General features: G+C 39.7%; 1 protein-coding gene across 4 annotated transcripts; it reads left to right on the top strand.

Annotated features, from left to right (window-relative positions):
- Positions 1 to 853: 853 nt before the first annotated feature.
- Positions 854 to 16,377, top strand: ap1s1 (adaptor related protein complex 1 subunit sigma 1). 4 transcript variants are annotated; one of them, XM_037112381.1, is made up of 7 exons: positions 854 to 1,039; positions 4,610 to 4,811; positions 5,501 to 5,553; positions 7,428 to 7,606; positions 10,602 to 10,710; positions 11,891 to 12,028; positions 13,086 to 16,377. In XM_037112381.1, exons 4-7 carry the CDS (start codon positions 7,428 to 7,430, stop codon positions 13,131 to 13,133), a joined length of 474 nt encoding a protein of 157 aa, XP_036968276.1. In that variant the 5' UTR covers positions 854 to 1,039; positions 4,610 to 4,811; positions 5,501 to 5,553; the 3' UTR covers positions 13,134 to 16,377. The 4 variants fall into 4 exon arrangements, with proteins under 4 accessions (XP_036968276.1, XP_036968278.1, XP_036968277.1 ...); XM_037112383.1 differs by lacking the exon at positions 4,610 to 4,811; XM_037112382.1 differs by lacking the exon at positions 5,501 to 5,553.
- Positions 16,378 to 17,457: the final 1,080 nt, after the last annotated feature.

The raw sequence follows: 17,457 nt of genomic DNA, 5'->3' as shown, positions 1-17,457 counted from the left end.
TCAAAATCTGTCATTAAAACATGTCTGGAGGGGATATTTAGATTCAATTTAAAACAGACTGTGGTCCGTACGACAGAGTGCTAACAGGCCTACAGAGTAACTCTTTAAGTCTTGGTATTTCAACAACACAATACAATAATATAATATAATATAATAATCAGAATCAGAAATCATTTATTGATTATTGTTATTGAAGGGGAAACTGCTTGCATTACAGATACTCCATTCAAAGTCCACAATATGCATCATATTATTATCAATAACAATCATCATCATAATAATAGTATAGATACTAATATAGATCATATATATAATAATAATATAATAGATAATGATAATATAATAATAAAAACTATATACAAGCAACAACAACAAAAAGAAAATAAAAATACAAGAAATGTACATTCTACTTGATATACAGAGTAATAAATAATGCTACAGTTAGACATACAAATATATGAGTTATTGAAATAATAACATATAATAATATAATAACTACAATTATGATAATCAAATTCTATTCTTGTTCAAGTTCAGTAACATGGCTTTTTTACATCAAGACAAGACAAAAACCCTGTGACTAATCATTGACGTCATAACCCCGTAGAAATGCAACATCTTTGCGCATCCCTCCTCCAAAAAACTCAACGTCAGCCGGCCTCTCTATGAATTGTAAACATGAACCAATGTCATAACTTACCTAGTTTGAAGGTTGAGTAAGGTGAGCACATTCGCCTCGCCCTCTCCAGCTCATGCACATGAGAAGGCGCATGCCTGGGCATGGTTTCTGTGCACATCGCACCTGACAGGCAAAACGCGGGGCAACGAAATATATATACTGCGCATGCTCACCAGAGGCGGAACTGCTCACTGTAGCAGAGGATTGGCTCTGTTCAGGTTCAGTGGTACAGTATCTGAGACAGACATGGGCTGTCAACGTTAGCTCCGGTGTATTCGTTTGCGTTGCACTGGACCGCCTAGACGGAGAGTTCGTTTGTCACGTCGCAGTAGCTTTTTTTTTTTTAAATCGGGCGAAATGGTAAGTTGCTGGCTTCTCTCTCGCTTTAGAAGGGGCTGGAGCGAGGTGCTAAGCTAATGCTAGCCAAGGTGTATGGTTTCAGGAAGTGTCCACCTGCGCTACCTTTACCTGGCTCCTGTCAGCATAGCTCGCAAGCTAACAGGCCAAATAACTGGATAAAGGCTTGATAAAATGCTGCGAATCTGTCACACTGTAGGAATTTCAAACGGGCTGTACCAAGTGAGCTGTCTCTAAATGACATTTAGTGATGTAAAAAAAAAATGGAATATGTCAGAGACATTTTTTAGTTTTTATTTGAACAAATGCTTCCTCGTCGCAGTAAATGAGTTTAGCCGCAGGTTGTTTTCTGTTCAAACAATAGAGGTGACAGTTAGCAAGATGACTGTTATTCAGCTGTCCTTTTTCCAATTACTTCCTCATCCTACAGCTTTAATATGAAGTAAGGACCGTTATGAATGATCTTGTTTTATATTTAATCACTGTTTAATGTATTGGTACACTACACAAAAGCATGGTTCCATGTAATATATGTAAATTAACATTAATGCTCTTCATTTTAACTGATTGTAATGTCCTCTGTGGCTGGCAAATAACTTCAGATGTGGCTAATTAACAGTAATTTCCTAAGTTGGTGAAACTACACCTCTTGGCTGTTTTCAATTTAAAGCAGCTACAAGGAACTGTCATTATTCTGTTGATCCTTTCAGCCCCTGTGGACAAGATCGAAGTTGGTACCACCACATCCTGTTAAAAAGATCTTGATCTTGCAATAGCGTGCATTTGTACAGAAATGTATTGCATTCACCTCGGCATGCAACACATAGCGCTTACGATATAAGTCGGAATCAGTCGCCTTGATTACTAGTAATCGGTATCAGTATCAGACCTGAAAAGGCTGTATCAGTCGACCCCGATGTTATGTATCTCATATACCTTTTTGCGGTCCAGATTCAAAATGTATGACAAACTGTTGAACAGTGACTTAAGTCAGTCAGTTACCACACTGACAGTTAACACACTGAAGTTCTTTGCTCTTAACAAATAGACTGAAATAGCTCCTCAGTTAAATGTTCCCTTCCAAGTATCCTGCTGCTTTTGTAAAACAAACAGGAACCACACCTCCCTCATTTTCTCTTTGCCACAGAAAGCATAACATAGACAGTGCAAGACTGGTTTCTGGCAGATGTAAGTAAAGATAACTAGTAGTTGCTGCGGTTGCGGTACGAATGTGTGAGTTCGGATTCATGTAAGCTGTACTCATCCCAGAGTCAATGCAGTATGTGTAGATTTTTTACCTTTTGAATAAATTGCTCCCGTATGATAAGCTATCATCAGTTTATGTAGGTTTACTGTGCTTATTGTTTCCTGCAGTACATGTTTGTGCATGTGTGGCGAGAACATCACAACCAAGTGTATATAGTGACTAGACTTGACAAAAACCTAAAGGCCACTGAATTGCTGCTGTACCAGGACTTGCCTAATAAAGCCGGTCGGTTGAGTAATTCGCATTCACAAACGCCAGACTTGAGCATGTTTATTTGTGCATCATCTGGTGCATTTGCCATGTAGCCTGCATCGATCTACAGGCTCGAAAAAGCTAACAAACAAAGGTTCAGTGGTGGACAAGTCTACCCCTGATGATGACGGTCAAAATATCTTGTGCTTCCACTGGTAGCCAACACACCTGCTCAGTCATTACCACTTCCCCCATACTCTCACGCATCTTTGAAAACCTGGAAAATAGTTGACAAATATTTCACTCTGGAAAACGCATGAAAAATTAGAGAAAAAGCTCATTATCCTGGAAAATCTTGTGTCGTCCTGGTGAGTTCTGACATTTTCTAAGGGTTGGATGATAAAACAATAATGTTCATTATCGCGGAGTAACTTTTCCTTGATAGAAATATCAGACATAGTCGATAACGTCCACAGAACTCACCCCATCCATTTTTTGACAGACAACACAGAAAGCTAATCATGATGAGTATAGCGCCATGCTGACCGCTATTGTGTGGCTGGAATAGATTTACAGCCACATTAGGTTAGATTGACCTACACAGCATAGAGCGTGGGAGAAGCAGCCAGCAGCACCACAGGTGTTAAAGTCTGTGTTATTGCGGTCATGCACATCAGTATGTCAGGAGAGGGAGCGAGGTAAAAGAGTAAATGACGACAGAAAATCTTAACTAGAGTGACAGCGTTACCGAGAAATATGACACAATGGATAATAGCCGAAGGCTCAAAAGATGAGGAAGTTGTTGAAAAGTTGGGTCAGAGGAATTCAGTAGTGGGGAGATATTCTTGGAAAGTCCAATGCAAAACAGATTTGCGTGCACTGCAAATTGGGTCGAAATGTTCCCACAAAGTCAGGTAATACCCAGGGCCGTTTCTGTCTTTTTGGGGGCCCTATGCAAGATGCTGTTTCAACAGTCTGTAACATTTTAAGAGGAAAACAGGCTAGAGTTGTGAAAACCTCTCTCCAATTCAAATCAAACATCTTAATTTGACCCACACTAGCAAGTTGAACTGATAATGCAAGATAATTTATAACAATGGGGATCCTCTACAGGTCAATAAATGAGACTGCTGCAGTGTTCCTCAAAAATGTTTTTTTTTTTAATTGTAACATTTTACATTTTTAACTTAAACTTCCTGGTCTGGTGGTGCTGAAGGTGGTCCGCGGCTCCAAAATATTTCACAATTGCTCCTGCAAAGAAAAAACTCCTCAGGTTACCAAGCAAAATAGATCCTAAGCAAATATTCTAATATAATTTTAGTTATTTTACACTAATGCAGAAATTCATAATCAGTTTTTATATTAAACAACATAATTGCAATATATTGCAATATACAGTACAGTGTCCCTTTAAAGCATGAACCCGATTTCAAAGTTGTCACTTTTAAGCAGTTTTCGACACATTGTACTTGTTAGAGTACAAAGATAAATGACTGATGAGCACTATGTGATGCTGAAGGAGTATTTTTATGTATATTTCACAGGGTATTACAAAGTAACTGATGATATGGTCTTAACATAGTCTGCGGGCAGAACTAACGGTCACATTTACTTGAATTTTTGTTATTACGATTCTTTTGAAAGTAATACATAACTAAACTGTAGGAATGTAGGCAAATTTGTTCAGATATATTGTCACAATAAATATTCTTCTAAATGTGGTAGAGAAAGACACAACTAACTCAGTAGAGTTAACAATAATCCACTCAGAGCAATAATCCACTGCCACATTAGTCCATAATAATCCACAGTAGGACTAATATGTATTAGCGTTGTTAAGCGCACTTCACATTAGAGACCTATAAACTGGACAAGGATACAGCAGACATGACAGACGTCTGCCTAGCAACACACCCTCCCTCCCAAATGTCATGGCATTCACATGTGACATATACATTTTATTTTAGCCCTTTTCTAAACCAAACAGTTAAGATAGCAAAAATTCTGCATTAAAGCTCCCCCCTCCACCCCACACCATAAAAACAAACCTTACCTTTATCTTGTGAGCGTTTTTCTTCATCTAGTTTCTTCTTTTTCTCCTTTTTCTGAACCAGATGAATAGGTTCGTTTTGATGCCATACCGTGAATGACCGGTACCGGCAGTTCAGCACAACTTGCCCGCCTCTCCTTGCTTAGTAGTACCGGTCGTCATAGCAACGCGGCACGGTAGAGACCAGAACTGACCAATCAGCTGCCGTACGTATCGCCTTGGCTCGCTTGGAACCTCAGCGGAGGTGCTACGAATAAAAATTCCAGGTACTTTTCACAGCTTTTCCGTCGGGTCGCTCCTCAGATATTGAGGCCGGACTTGCAACTTGAGGAGGCCCCCTAGTGGTGGAGGGAGCCCTAAGCACCCGCATAGTCCGCATATAGCAAGAAACGGCTCTGGTGATAGCACTGATCATATTACCACTCCCAGACCCGAGCAAATGCTGGTGGTCCCCCTAAAAAAAAAAAAAAACAATGTGATACCTGTGCAACAACAACAGACCAGTTCTCCAGAGCCATGCTATAAGACAAAACAAAAAAAAATGAAGACTCACAGTGAAATTACATATGCAATAGCCTATTAGTCTTTATTGTAAAATCAGAATTAAGATTTTAGTTTGTTATAAAATACCCATTTTATTGGTCTGAAATAAAGTTGGGTATTGTTTTACAGTACATGTTCAACTTCTGACATAAAATAAATCATATTCAAGCCAAAAAAAATCATGCAAAAACATGATGAGATTTGTTTCCACATCGCCTAGCCTTACATTTTCCTATTTCCCTATCAGAGCTCCACAAAACAGACAACATTGTCATCTGAAAGGTTATGGTAACGTTAGTTCACGGACAAGAGTAGGGCTGCACCTAACAATCTTTTTTAAATTTATTTATTTATTTTCAGTTAATCTATCAGTTCTTTTTCGGATCAATCTAACTATTATTCTTTATTGCAGTAACACGTGCAGGTTGTTACGTTACAACTTAAGTGGCCCAAACTGCAGATAATGTAAGTTGCATTATTCTTTAAATGTAAATTGTAGTCCCTGTCGGTAACTGTGGTAGTTTTTACAAGGTTTAATGCTGTAGATAAATGTTCTTATTAGATCTTATAGAATAGACCTTGTGCTAAATTGATTAGCATGTTTGATTTAGTTGTGGTTCTTGCTAGCTTGTTTTGCCTGCAAAGGTTTAAGGCTTGTGATCATCCAACTCTGGCTAGGAGCATGGTTTCAAATGTGTGTTGGACATTGTCGAGGGAGTTTGCTATAGATAGGATTTTGTAGTGGTGTTTAAACTTGTTAAAGACTCCTTAATTAAAATTACTAGCAAAGGGGCTGATATATGTTGTAATAAACTGATAAGTCAGTTTAGTCTTGGCAAACTCACCTCTTGCTTTAAAGTCTAACTTCAGTTTATAACCATCATTGTTCAAAATACATTTTTATCACAGTTGTTATTTTTTATTTTAGGGGTCTAACAGTTCACCAATATGAAACAAAATTAGTTTGAAAGTTATGAGTCAGCAGAGTGAAGCTGCTACGCTGCTACCTCCTCACAGCGTCTACAAACTCTTGTAAAAGTTCGAAAAGGTCAGTGCGAGGCTCAAAAAACACAAAAGCAACATGTCAGACAACAGCAGAACAATGCACTATCAAATCTAAAAAAAGGTTTTGAAGGGATTTGGATTTTATAAGGAGGACGGACAGATGGACAAAAGGCAGGCAGTACAGTCAGGTACAGTACAGATATTGTCTATTGTACAGTATGTCTTGATAAAAGAAATGAATTGAAATTAAGAATTCGCTCTTAAATGTAAAGTTGCTAGCTGAAAATTTGAATCATTCACTGAACACAAACTTGGCTCAGTAACAGTAAAACCACTATTTTATGTCGCCATTAATAACGATACATTTTCACGTTTGTTTAACTAATTCTTTCCAATGATGGGGTTTGAGGGTTTTTTTTTTTTTTCCCCCTTTCAATCACTTTCGTTTGAGCAGTGGTAGCTTTGATTTGAAAATGTTTCTGCGGTTGTACCTTTAAATCTTTGATGTACACAAAGCAACAGAGCAGCGTAGTTTGAAGAGTTTGCATACATAAATCCCACATAGTTTTGATTTAATTCATTTTATTTGTCCACCTTAATACAAGCTCACTGGCATGCCTCTCTCGTTGATTTCACTCTGCTTTCCGTTTTAACAAGTCCACCGAAAAACACTGTTTTGTCCTGCAATTCCGTTGTCCAAACAGCAGTTAAACCATTTGTGGAGGAAGCTTGTTGTTAATTATAAAGCGGATCACAACCGTTGTGCACTGAAAAAAATCGCAAAAAACTAGGTGCACTTAGGAGTTTGTACAAAACAATGACATAAGTAGGCCTACATTAAATCGAAGAGGTCGCATCACAACCAGTGATTTTACAGGAGGGAAGTAACTCCAGAGAGTGTCTCTCTCTTACTGCAGAGCGTGTGTGATTGACAGTCGATGGCAGGGGAAGAGCAAGGGCTGGTTGTCACCCCGTTAGTCACTTGCAGATGGCGTAATTCTCTGAGACAGATAATAAAAATTTAACTAGCCTATAAAATACTTAAATGGGTTGCCAAATATACTTGAGCGGCCATTGATATACATGGACAGCCCACCCAAGAAGCTGTATGTGTAGGTAATACCGTTATTAATATCCCCAACTGCCTTGCGATGAACGATGAAAGAGATCAGCTGTAGTCATTCTTCTATCTGACCAATTGTTCTCCCTCATGTATTCTTAATCGTTGGCAGATTCATCGACAAGGAATATTTGTTAAATCCCCTGACAGCAAAGCTTCCCTGTCTATTCCTTTCCATGATTTGAATTGTTTCTGTCCCTGTGTGTGTGTGCAGATGCATTTCATGCTGCTGTTCAGCCGGCAGGGGAAGCTGCGCCTGCAGAAGTGGTACACAGCCACAGCCGAGCGCGACAAAAAGAAGATGGTCCGGGAGCTGATGCAGATAGTGCTCGCGCGCAAACCAAAGATGTGCAGCTTCCTTGAATGGAGGGACCTCAAGATTGTCTATAAAAGGTAAAAACACAACATCATTAAACTGCCATAATGCTACACTCATTCTTGCTGGGCAGCTGGAAGTGTCCTTGTCAGTATGTCTTTAATGAGGCACATACACCATTTTCTTTTTTCTTTGTCTCATCACTGGCTCCGTGTAGATATTAGACACCAGCATACCAAATATATAGAGTCCCTGAAATTCTGTGTTCATTTTGTGTGTCAGGTGAATTGTTTCAGCTCTTCTCAAAACACATACGTGTGTTTTGTTGTAGAGCAACTGCAAGGAAGTTAGAATGTCATGGCATCTGCCGGCAGGTCTGTATTCAGTTTGACATGGCGCATCAGGGATTTGCATTTCCATTACAACAGGGCTACCTGCTTGAAGGTGAGCCTTTTCCTAATGACGTACTTGTCTTTTTTAGTTGCCAACAGAGCAGCTGTAAAAACAAACAAAAAAAAATCTCCAGTATTTTGGTGGCAAATGTGTTTTATTTCCTATAAATTCTTCACAATAAAAGTTGACGGGGCAGACACTGTTTTTTAAACAGAAGTATGTGTTCTAGAATTTAGACGTATTGTACATATGAAGAGGAGCCTTTTTCTGTGCCTTACAATGTTCTAATGATAATAATAATGACATAATTCCAAGGAAGCTATAACTATTAACCTGCTCCACTTCAGCTCAAGTGATGTAGACAGGGATGTGTGTCTTTGTTGATTTCAGAAAAAAGGTGGCAATCCGCTCCATTGAGCAGTAGCTTGTTCTCTGTGCACCACTCAGCAAAATTGTTGATTTCCTCATGATATGAACTCTCACCTTTCTTTATAATACAGCCGATGATGGTCGTGTTGTCTGCATACTTCACGGTAGAGTTCTCCCGACGTCTTGGATTGCAGCAATGGGTGTGCAGTGTGAACTGGAGGGGGCTGAGCACACAGTCCTGGGGGGCTCCGGTGTTCAGCACTGACGTAGAGGAGGTGTGATTGCCAATCAGAAACTCTCTGGGGTCTGCTTTTGAGGAAGTCCAACATCCAGTTGTAAAGTGTTGATTTAAACAGTTTTTACCTATGGTTTGACCCTCTTTATTAATTAAGAGTATGTAGGCGAAAGGAGCAGAGAAATAAGATCTGACTGGCCAAAGTAAGGGCGTTGTAGGGCTTTGTAGCTGTCAGGTATATTTGTATACACATGTTTGAGGATATTTCTTCATCTTGAGGGGAACTGAACATGCTGGTAGAATTTAGGTAAAACAGTTCTGAGGTATGTTTCATTAAAATCACCGGCCACGATGACAATTCCATCTGGTTGCTTTGTCATGTTGCTGCTGATGCCATTCTGATTTGCATCTGGGGGAATGATCACAGCAACCATAAAATCACTCTTGGCACTCTGTGGGCAGATAATATGGGCAACATCTTGGCTTCAGTAATTCGCCATCTGGTGAACACTGTCAATCCACTTTAACTGAGCAGAAAGCATAATTTATGTAGACACAGAGCCTCTGCATGCACTCTGTGACCAAATCTGGTGCGTCAACAATATAAATAAAACAAATTGAATGACCAATTTTGGTGAAAGTTGTGTCAATCAAATTTGTTTTACAGAATGAACCCTTAACTTCTAAGTGATTCTAATTGATAACAGCTGGTGGCTCTTCTAGGCCCATTTTAATAGGACCTGTTTGATACACCCTTTAGACTCTACACTACGGTGGGAAAGTCTAAGGAGCTCAGCATTGATCTGAAAGAGCACATTATTGATTTGAACAATTCAGGAGAGTCACTTGGAGGCATTTCCAAGCAGTTACACATACCAAGGTTAAACAGCTGTTTGTAAATCCGAAGTACATGGCGCAGTTGTGTCACTGCCACGATCAGTTGGAAAACCTGAACTATCACCTGCTGCTGAGAGACAGTTGGTCAGGACGGACAAAAGTATGAATGGATCAATCCGGCATTTTGTAATACCTTCCCAAAGTCCAGCCTTGAACCTCATCGAGAACATGTGGAATGTCCTGAAGAAACTAGTCCAGTAACCCAGGCAGCCAACAAATTTAGTCGAACTTCACCAGTTCTGTCAAGAGGAGTGGCAGCCAGAGGACTACTTGTGGATGGCTGCCAAAAGCACCACATTGAGGAGAAGTGGCCAAGGGACACTTAACCAGCTATTACATCTACTGTATATATATATTTGACCCAGCAGATTTTGTCACATTTTCCAAAGACCTGTAATGAATTTGCCATTGAACCAAATTTCATGAATGTTTCAGCGATTAATTGATTTCCAGGTTGCAACACAAAAAAAATCTCAATTTGACTTGAGTAAAGCAGCAGATTTGCTGGTTTTTGCAACACGAAAAAATCTCAATTTGACTTGAGTAAAGCAGCAGATTCGCTGGTTTTAATGTGTCTACTCTTTGCTTTAGTTCACCTCCCACAGACCAATTAAAGTTCATGACTGTTTGTATGTGGCCTGAGCAGCATTAGGTTTTACGTGGGTGAAAAGGGTAAGACCTAGAATTCTACTGTCATTAAGTTAACCACACACACACACACACACACACACACACAGATCAGTGTGTGTCAGGCCTCATTACTGCAACAGAATGCAGAGGTGGATAAACAAAAAGAGGACAACCTAGCAGTGTGTGGGCAGGTGGGTGGGTGATGAGTTCAGCACAGAGGGATTTCCTGCAGTGGAGCTGGACTGAGGGAACACTAAGCTTGTAATAAAAGTAAAAGAGGCTCAGTTCATCAGAAACCTCCTTCTAAACACCTCATTTTTGGATTTATTTTATTTAATATGGCAAATTTGGATTCTGGCTTCCACTGTTCTAGCAAGTGTAAACATCGGTTCACTCAGAGGAGTTTTGTACATACAGTGGTTTTTACTTCCCATGTCTACATGCATGTTTTTACTTTGTTTTGCACTGTATTCTATCGTGCCACGAAGAATATTTAACAGTATCAGGTGTAATTACATTAAAATGTTGTTCTGTGTCTGTTCACACAGGTACGCCAGCCTGTATTTCTGTTGTGCAATTGAAGAGCAGGACAATGAGCTGATCACACTGGAAGTCATCCACCGTTTTGTAGAGCTGCTGGATAAGTACTTTGGCAGTGTAAGTCAAAGACCTCTCAGTCTTTTTGTCTCGTCACCCCTTGAGATTGTTACAAGAAGGCTGTCAGAATATTTTTAATGTACGCAAGTTCTATGATTATCACCGTCGGCTGCTTCGTAGTTTGCGAAATCAGGAAGCGATGCAGCAGTAACGTTGTGGGTGGCAGGCAGAAACAAACCTCCTTGAGCAGAAATGGGAAAAGACAAAGGTCTTTTGAATGGCAATGTTCAGCTTTTAAAGCCCTGTCAGATGGTTCTCTCCTCAAGATCAAAGTTATTTACATTTACTGTCCATGTGAACTGAGTCACCACTGGAGTACATCCAGTCTCAAATACCAATTGCTGGCCAAGCACACAGCTGATGCAGAGAGCCCTCCTCCCCCTCACCAAAGGCATAGTTTGCAACAGAGACGCCTAAACAGCTCTACATGCAACAAACTTTCAACGGCGATAGCTAAATGGGTGGCTGTGTTTGACAGTGTTTAGTTAACGTTAACAAGTGTAAAGTTGGACGCTACATTGTGTTAGTATTACTAACAAATTATTTATTCAGGTGAGTATGCCCATCTGTTGTTGCTTGTTTGGCTTGAGAGCCATTTTATGCTTTCAGCATATTTTTTGAGCACGAGGTACCTTTTGAAGTTATTTAGGAGAATAATCTGGACAGTGTTTGTCATTGTTTTTGATTGTTTCTATGATATTAAACATATTTTTTTAGAAAGCAAGCATATTTGTCCAGTCCCATGTTGATAAGAGTATTAAAAATGTAAATATACATTTAGAACAAATAAAGAATGTGGGTTAACAATCGTGATTAATCACAATTGAATATCTTAATCAATTGACAGTCAAGCAACTTGGCAAGGGCTGAGTAGAGTAACTGATAATAATGCTTAATTCACAATTTAGTACAGCAAATTAGGAGACAGATATAAGTTTCAACTCACATGAGACTTGCAAACGTATAGCCAGGCGCTGGTAGATAATATGGTAGGTGTTTGCAGTGTATTTGAAGGTAGCACAAGTTAATTTTATTCAGGCACCAAAGACCAGAATTGAAATTAAAATGTCGTCATGATTCCTCGTCTAATTTTGAACCAGTTCTCCATGCCTCATCCAGAGCATGTGAAGACTTTCTTTGCTGTAGAAAGCAATGATTTAATGTTTGTTTGTTGGTGCAGGTGTGCGAGCTGGACATCATCTTTAACTTTGAGAAGGCCTACTTCATTCTAGACGAGTTCCTGATGGGAGGAGAGATCCAGGACACGTCTAAGAAGAGCGTCCTCAAGGCCATTGAACAAGCTGACCTACTGCAGGAGGTAACCTGGGCTTCACCCACCACCGCTGTCTGTGGTGTTTCACACACGGTGTCACTGGTTTTCAGCTTCCAACTTTCTGTCACTGTTTTGGGGTGGAAAGGAGAGTGTGTGTTTTACATATCTGCACACTAATTCGAAAACATCACTCCTTTGCATCTGGTCTGACATAGCTTCTGACATACACCTAGCGCACAGCAAAAGCAGCTAAGAGCTCACCAGAAACTGCAACTGCAAGGAGCAATTTGTCAGATATAGGTGACGTCATGGGTTGACCAGAATTTGCCACCTAGAGAAGTGATTTTTTTTTTTTTAATTCTCCCCTTAAACCCCTTTTATTCACCCCGAAACATAAAGAGCTGTTTTCATTTGCGTTTAAGTTTAATTTGACTGTTCTAGCCCCAGATTTTTATATCTATCAGTTAGCTGATTATCTCAACATATTACATGAAATCTGTTATGCTGTAGGCTTATGGGGGCACACGCTACAACAGGGTGGCATTGTGAAGGAGAAAATCTGTGATGAGACTTAAAACCATTGCCTAGCTGGTGATTACCAAACTTACTTCAGCCTGGTGTGGCAGCAGTGCCTGCACTCTGCTTGCCTTTGCTGAGGTACATTGCCCAGGCTTCAGCTCACAGTTCATTTCTATGAGGAAAAGTTTCACTTAAATCCGACTCATTTCATCAGGGTCGTGCTTTATTTTGAGGCGCGGTGTCTACTTTTCATAAGCAGAACTGTAATAGCAGTATTTCACATCTACAATCAATATTTTTTGAGATATAGAGAATAGAACTGTTCCACGGCAGTGTGGTCTGTGATCTGCCATAGACTGGATTATGTTTATTTTTCTTTCCACATTTCTAAATGTTTCAGGGATTCATTATGCCATAATGTAACGTGATATAAATGGTCCAACTGACTGCAGTGATTCATGTCTGTACCTCTGAGAGCTGCCAGCCCCATGACATTTGTATATTTCTCATTTATTTTAAGTAGTTAAAAAAAAAATGAAATCGTAGCTCTTCCATTCTAATATCTGTGTGTTTCCCTTTGCAGGAGGATGAGTCGCCTCGGAGTGTGTTGGAGGAGATGGGCCTGGCGTAGTACACAGCAGCGCTATGAGAGACTATAGATCCTAAGGCAGAGGGCTGGATGAGAGAGAGGGGGCGGGACAGAAGCTGGGATTGAACGTGCTTGGACTGACAGAGATGGTGCTGTTTATCTGTGGCTTTGGGGACTGATGTGCAGTGTAACACTGGAAAAAGACCGTCAGTTAAGAATGGAAGATCCTTGCATCGACAGGCCCTTTAGCTGTGTGTGTGCGCGTGTGTGTGTGTGTGTGTGTGTGTGTGAGATCTGAGCGCGGGGAAGAGGAAATAGGAAACATTTTAAACGTGTGTGTGTGTGTGTGTGTGGCTGTGTTCAGATTTTTAAAGCAGTGAGTCCAGCTTTGCTTATTAGAGTGCTAAGAGCCCACACTGAATGCAGACAGAGTTGAGGTGGGGTGACAGTTTGACCGGTGCTTTGATGCAAAGAGCTGGTTGAACAGGTCATACCTTGTTTTGAAGTTTTTTCAGATACTGACTATTGACCGAGACTTGAATAGGGATAAGGGTAATTAGAAAAAAAGTAGCTGGGCCTCACTTAAATAAGTCTGTTATTCTATATTTTTTTTGTATTTTCAACGATTCTTGCAATTTTCATGAAAAGGCTGAAGCTAACCGTATGTTAGTCTTCTAATACAGTGTGACTTCCCTACTGTCTGTGGCTCTCAGCCCTAAGTGCATTGTTTCCTACTGATGACATAAATATTTTCAAATAGGTCACGCACACAGCGGGGGGCCAACTGTTGAGTCCACTAGTCAGACGACTTGTACGTTGCACTTGTTTGAATCTCTGAAAATTGTACTTGAACTGGCATGTAATCCTAGCATGATCTGAGAGTGTTCCACGAAGCTTCTTTTAATGTCACAAAATGTACCCCTATAGATGTTGAATGGGGTTGAGGTCAGGTGATTGTGAAGGAAACTCCATGACAGTCGGGACTTCTTGGTCTTCTGTGGTCTTCAGGTAGTTCTGGCAATTGTCTGCAATGTGGAACATTGTCGAATCCTGCTGGGATAACATGAGTCATCGGGTTTTGCACAAACTTGCCGAGTGCATGCCAGCTCAAGCGCATCCTGTTGTTAAATCAAAAGGGAGACATAAAGAAATCTGCGATACTCTGAAAATTCAAAAGATTCAACTTTTCAATCAGTTTCCTAATGGACATTCAAAAACAAATGCAAAATAGAAGAGTCAGACCTTTTTTTTCCCCTCCCAAAAATAGTTTAATTTTCAAAAACAGCTCATTAATCCAGTTTAACAGCTTGACTCAAACAGGAAGAATTAATGCATTTGCTGGGAACAACGGATTAAGTGCTGTAGTGAGTATTTCAGGCAGCAGGATTGAGTCAAATCATTTGAAGTGTGTGTGTGTGTTCATGGTAATGAAGAAACAATCACTGCAACAGTGGCTTCTTTATGTGTTTTAATGCACACATTTGGAGCTCTGTGGCACAGTGGAATACAATATATCAGTCTCTGGATACACAAACAATACTTATTATTAGGATACGTTCATTGTTGATTGGCTCTGCACATGAGATTTGGCGACAATCCAAAAATATATATTTCTAGAACATAACTATTACTCTGTGTTTATTGAAACCTGTGTTGATAGCATTTGCCATTATTCCTATTGGTTGTGTTCTTTATAACATAGCAAGAGAAACAGTGTGCAATGTGAAAAACACAGTCCTCCACTGAAGTGTTGTTATTTTCAATATCTGGACACACGTGAGTGCTCTTCTCACACATTTTGGGTCACGACAGCGGATGCTGTGTTCGGTCTGTTATTCTCTTGTATAAAGGGTAATTTAATCTAATTACAAGTTATTTTTGTAGTGTTGTCCCTCATTCACACCACTTATAAGAGCATTGTTTAAACTGGGCAGTCAAACCAGGCCCCAAGCTTTACAACCCAGTCGCTAGAATGAATGTTGACAAAGTACATCTCTGCAAAACCGCCATTTATTAAAACTTTGTGTTTCTTTATGTTGCATTGTTACATTTCTGTAGCTTCAATTTGAAAAATAAACAGATAAATTAAAAAAAAATAAAAAATCACTCATCACAATCACGTGCTGATGTCCTGCTAAGGTTAAGGCACTTCATGCCCACTTAGAAATGTTGAATTGCTGTGCTTCAGTGTCAGATATATTCAGCGGTTTCATACATAGAAATGCAGAAACGCAGACTCAAACCACTGTCGCTGGTTTGGTCGCCTTGTTGCCTCAAAGGCTACCACAATCACCTCAACCTCCTGACATGACGGTCGTGTAATAAACATTTAACGTGGACGCGATATGGCATGCAGCCCATGACGCAAATATGAACATACCCCGTCGTTTGCAGAAGAGTGAACTGCTAACATTTTATCCTGGTGACTGGGCCGCAGTGTGACAATATTGACATGATCTGCCACTTCAGAAGGAAAAAAAAAAAAAAACATGCAACCACAACCACTGTCCAGTTGAAACAGGGAGCAGTTCAATCTGGGCGATAACTGAAACCTTCCTCTTTTATTTTGTTTTGCAGTAATGATTTGAATATTGCGGTGTCTCTAATGGCTTGTTTTGTTGCCTCATGCATTAAAGCAGGCATTGAATCCCCAGCTCTCGCAAATAAATATGTAAGTAAATTGTCATCGTCAACGAATAGGATTGAGGGCTTTAACGATGTTAGACAGAGGTTTGTTTTTTTCATTTGTTTTCAGGTTCCACTCTCTATGCGTGCTTGTACTTACTAATCCTGAGGTGCTGTCTGAAACATCTGTCGGGATATTTTATCACTTGTTTGAATTAGACTCGCTGTTTTAAGAAATTCTATTAAATTTTTCTCACGAAGGCAGAGAGTGATCGGCTCATTAACCTAACGGGACAGGTGCGGTGTGATGAACTGCATTGTGAATTGTGAGCGGTGAACCAAAGACGTTCGACATTTACATTACAACTTTAGACATTTTGTTTGCACACGAGCCATTCATATGTACTGTAAGTGGACTGATGTGCCAGGCCGGGTGGAAATGTCACGTCTGTATTATGCAATTTCGACAGGGAATCACACCCCACTTACTTTTCCTCCTGACAGCAGCACGTAAACACTTAGATGGAACGAAAATAAGCAGAGTTCGGCGTCCGAGTGGGAACGTGACATTGTGCTGTTGGTACTGCAAACTGGTACTTCATGTTAAAACTGGGCTGAAATTTCAAGTTGATTAGAATAAACTGAATTTTAGACAAGTACATATTATGGTCTCATACATGTTTTTACTGTGTTTTTTTTAATTTTTTTTTATTTGTGAATGTATGGCTTTTAATGATGTTTTGCAATCTGTCTGCAATGCCATCTTGGGCAGGACGAGTGCTGCCAGACTATAAGAATTAGGAATTGTACAAATTTGTTGTATTTTTCAACACTGCGTTTCATTTAGCACACCATCTTTCATTTTCTAAACATTTTTCAGGGGTGTAACAGTATACCAGGGTCACATTGAGTCCATACATCAGGTTTTATGTCAGGTTTGGTTAACTCCATTAAAAAAAAGGCAAACTCATTGATATGAATTTGGTTTCCTTAGTGAAGTGAAGATTTTTTTTTTTTCTTTCTCAACTGTTTGACTTTGTTTGGATCAGCTTGTAATCAGACATAATTTAATGCCAATGAGTCAGCAGGTGTAATGAAGGTTTCTGTGGTTCTACAAATCCTTACAACTTACTTCTGTGCTAATGCAAAGGGTTTGGTTTTATTCAATTTTCTCCAAAGTTAAAAATAATCAAAGCCCAAACAAATGTAGTCCTCTTTCTCTTCAAGCATTATTTATTTATTTATTCATTTCTTAAAGGTTGTTTTCCCAGATATGGAAATCTGATCCAAATCTATTAAGTTAATGAACTGACAGTTCACAGTTGACCTAATATGAATGAAACTGAAAGGGCAATTCCGCCAATTTCACCATAAAAGTGATTTTACTGGTCCTGGGGAATACTCCTACATATATGGCAAAAAGTAGTTCAGCGCCTTTTGTGGCTCCGGATGAAGCTGTATGTAATCTGATAAATTGCTACAAGTGATGTCATTTAGTGGCTAGTCTGCATTGTGGGTAATGGGGGCGACAGGTTTTTGAAAAACCAGTACAATGGTCTAGTATTGCTCTCGTTGTACTCATTATGGACAGCCTAAATTTGCGACACAGGATGTTGTTAGTTGACTTCAACTCAGCATTCAACACAGACTCGCCCATGAAGTTGACCTGGAAAATTCCGGTACCACACTTTGCAACTTTGGATACTGGACTCCAGAGAGTATGAATTTGCAGTCACACCTG

The sequence above is a fragment of the Acanthopagrus latus genome, chromosome 10 (assembly GCF_904848185.1).
Source record: "Acanthopagrus latus isolate v.2019 chromosome 10, fAcaLat1.1, whole genome shotgun sequence".
In the NCBI taxonomy this organism is placed as follows: domain Eukaryota; kingdom Metazoa; phylum Chordata; class Actinopteri; order Spariformes; family Sparidae; genus Acanthopagrus; species Acanthopagrus latus.
This window is presented reverse-complemented; position numbering and strand designations above follow the sequence as displayed.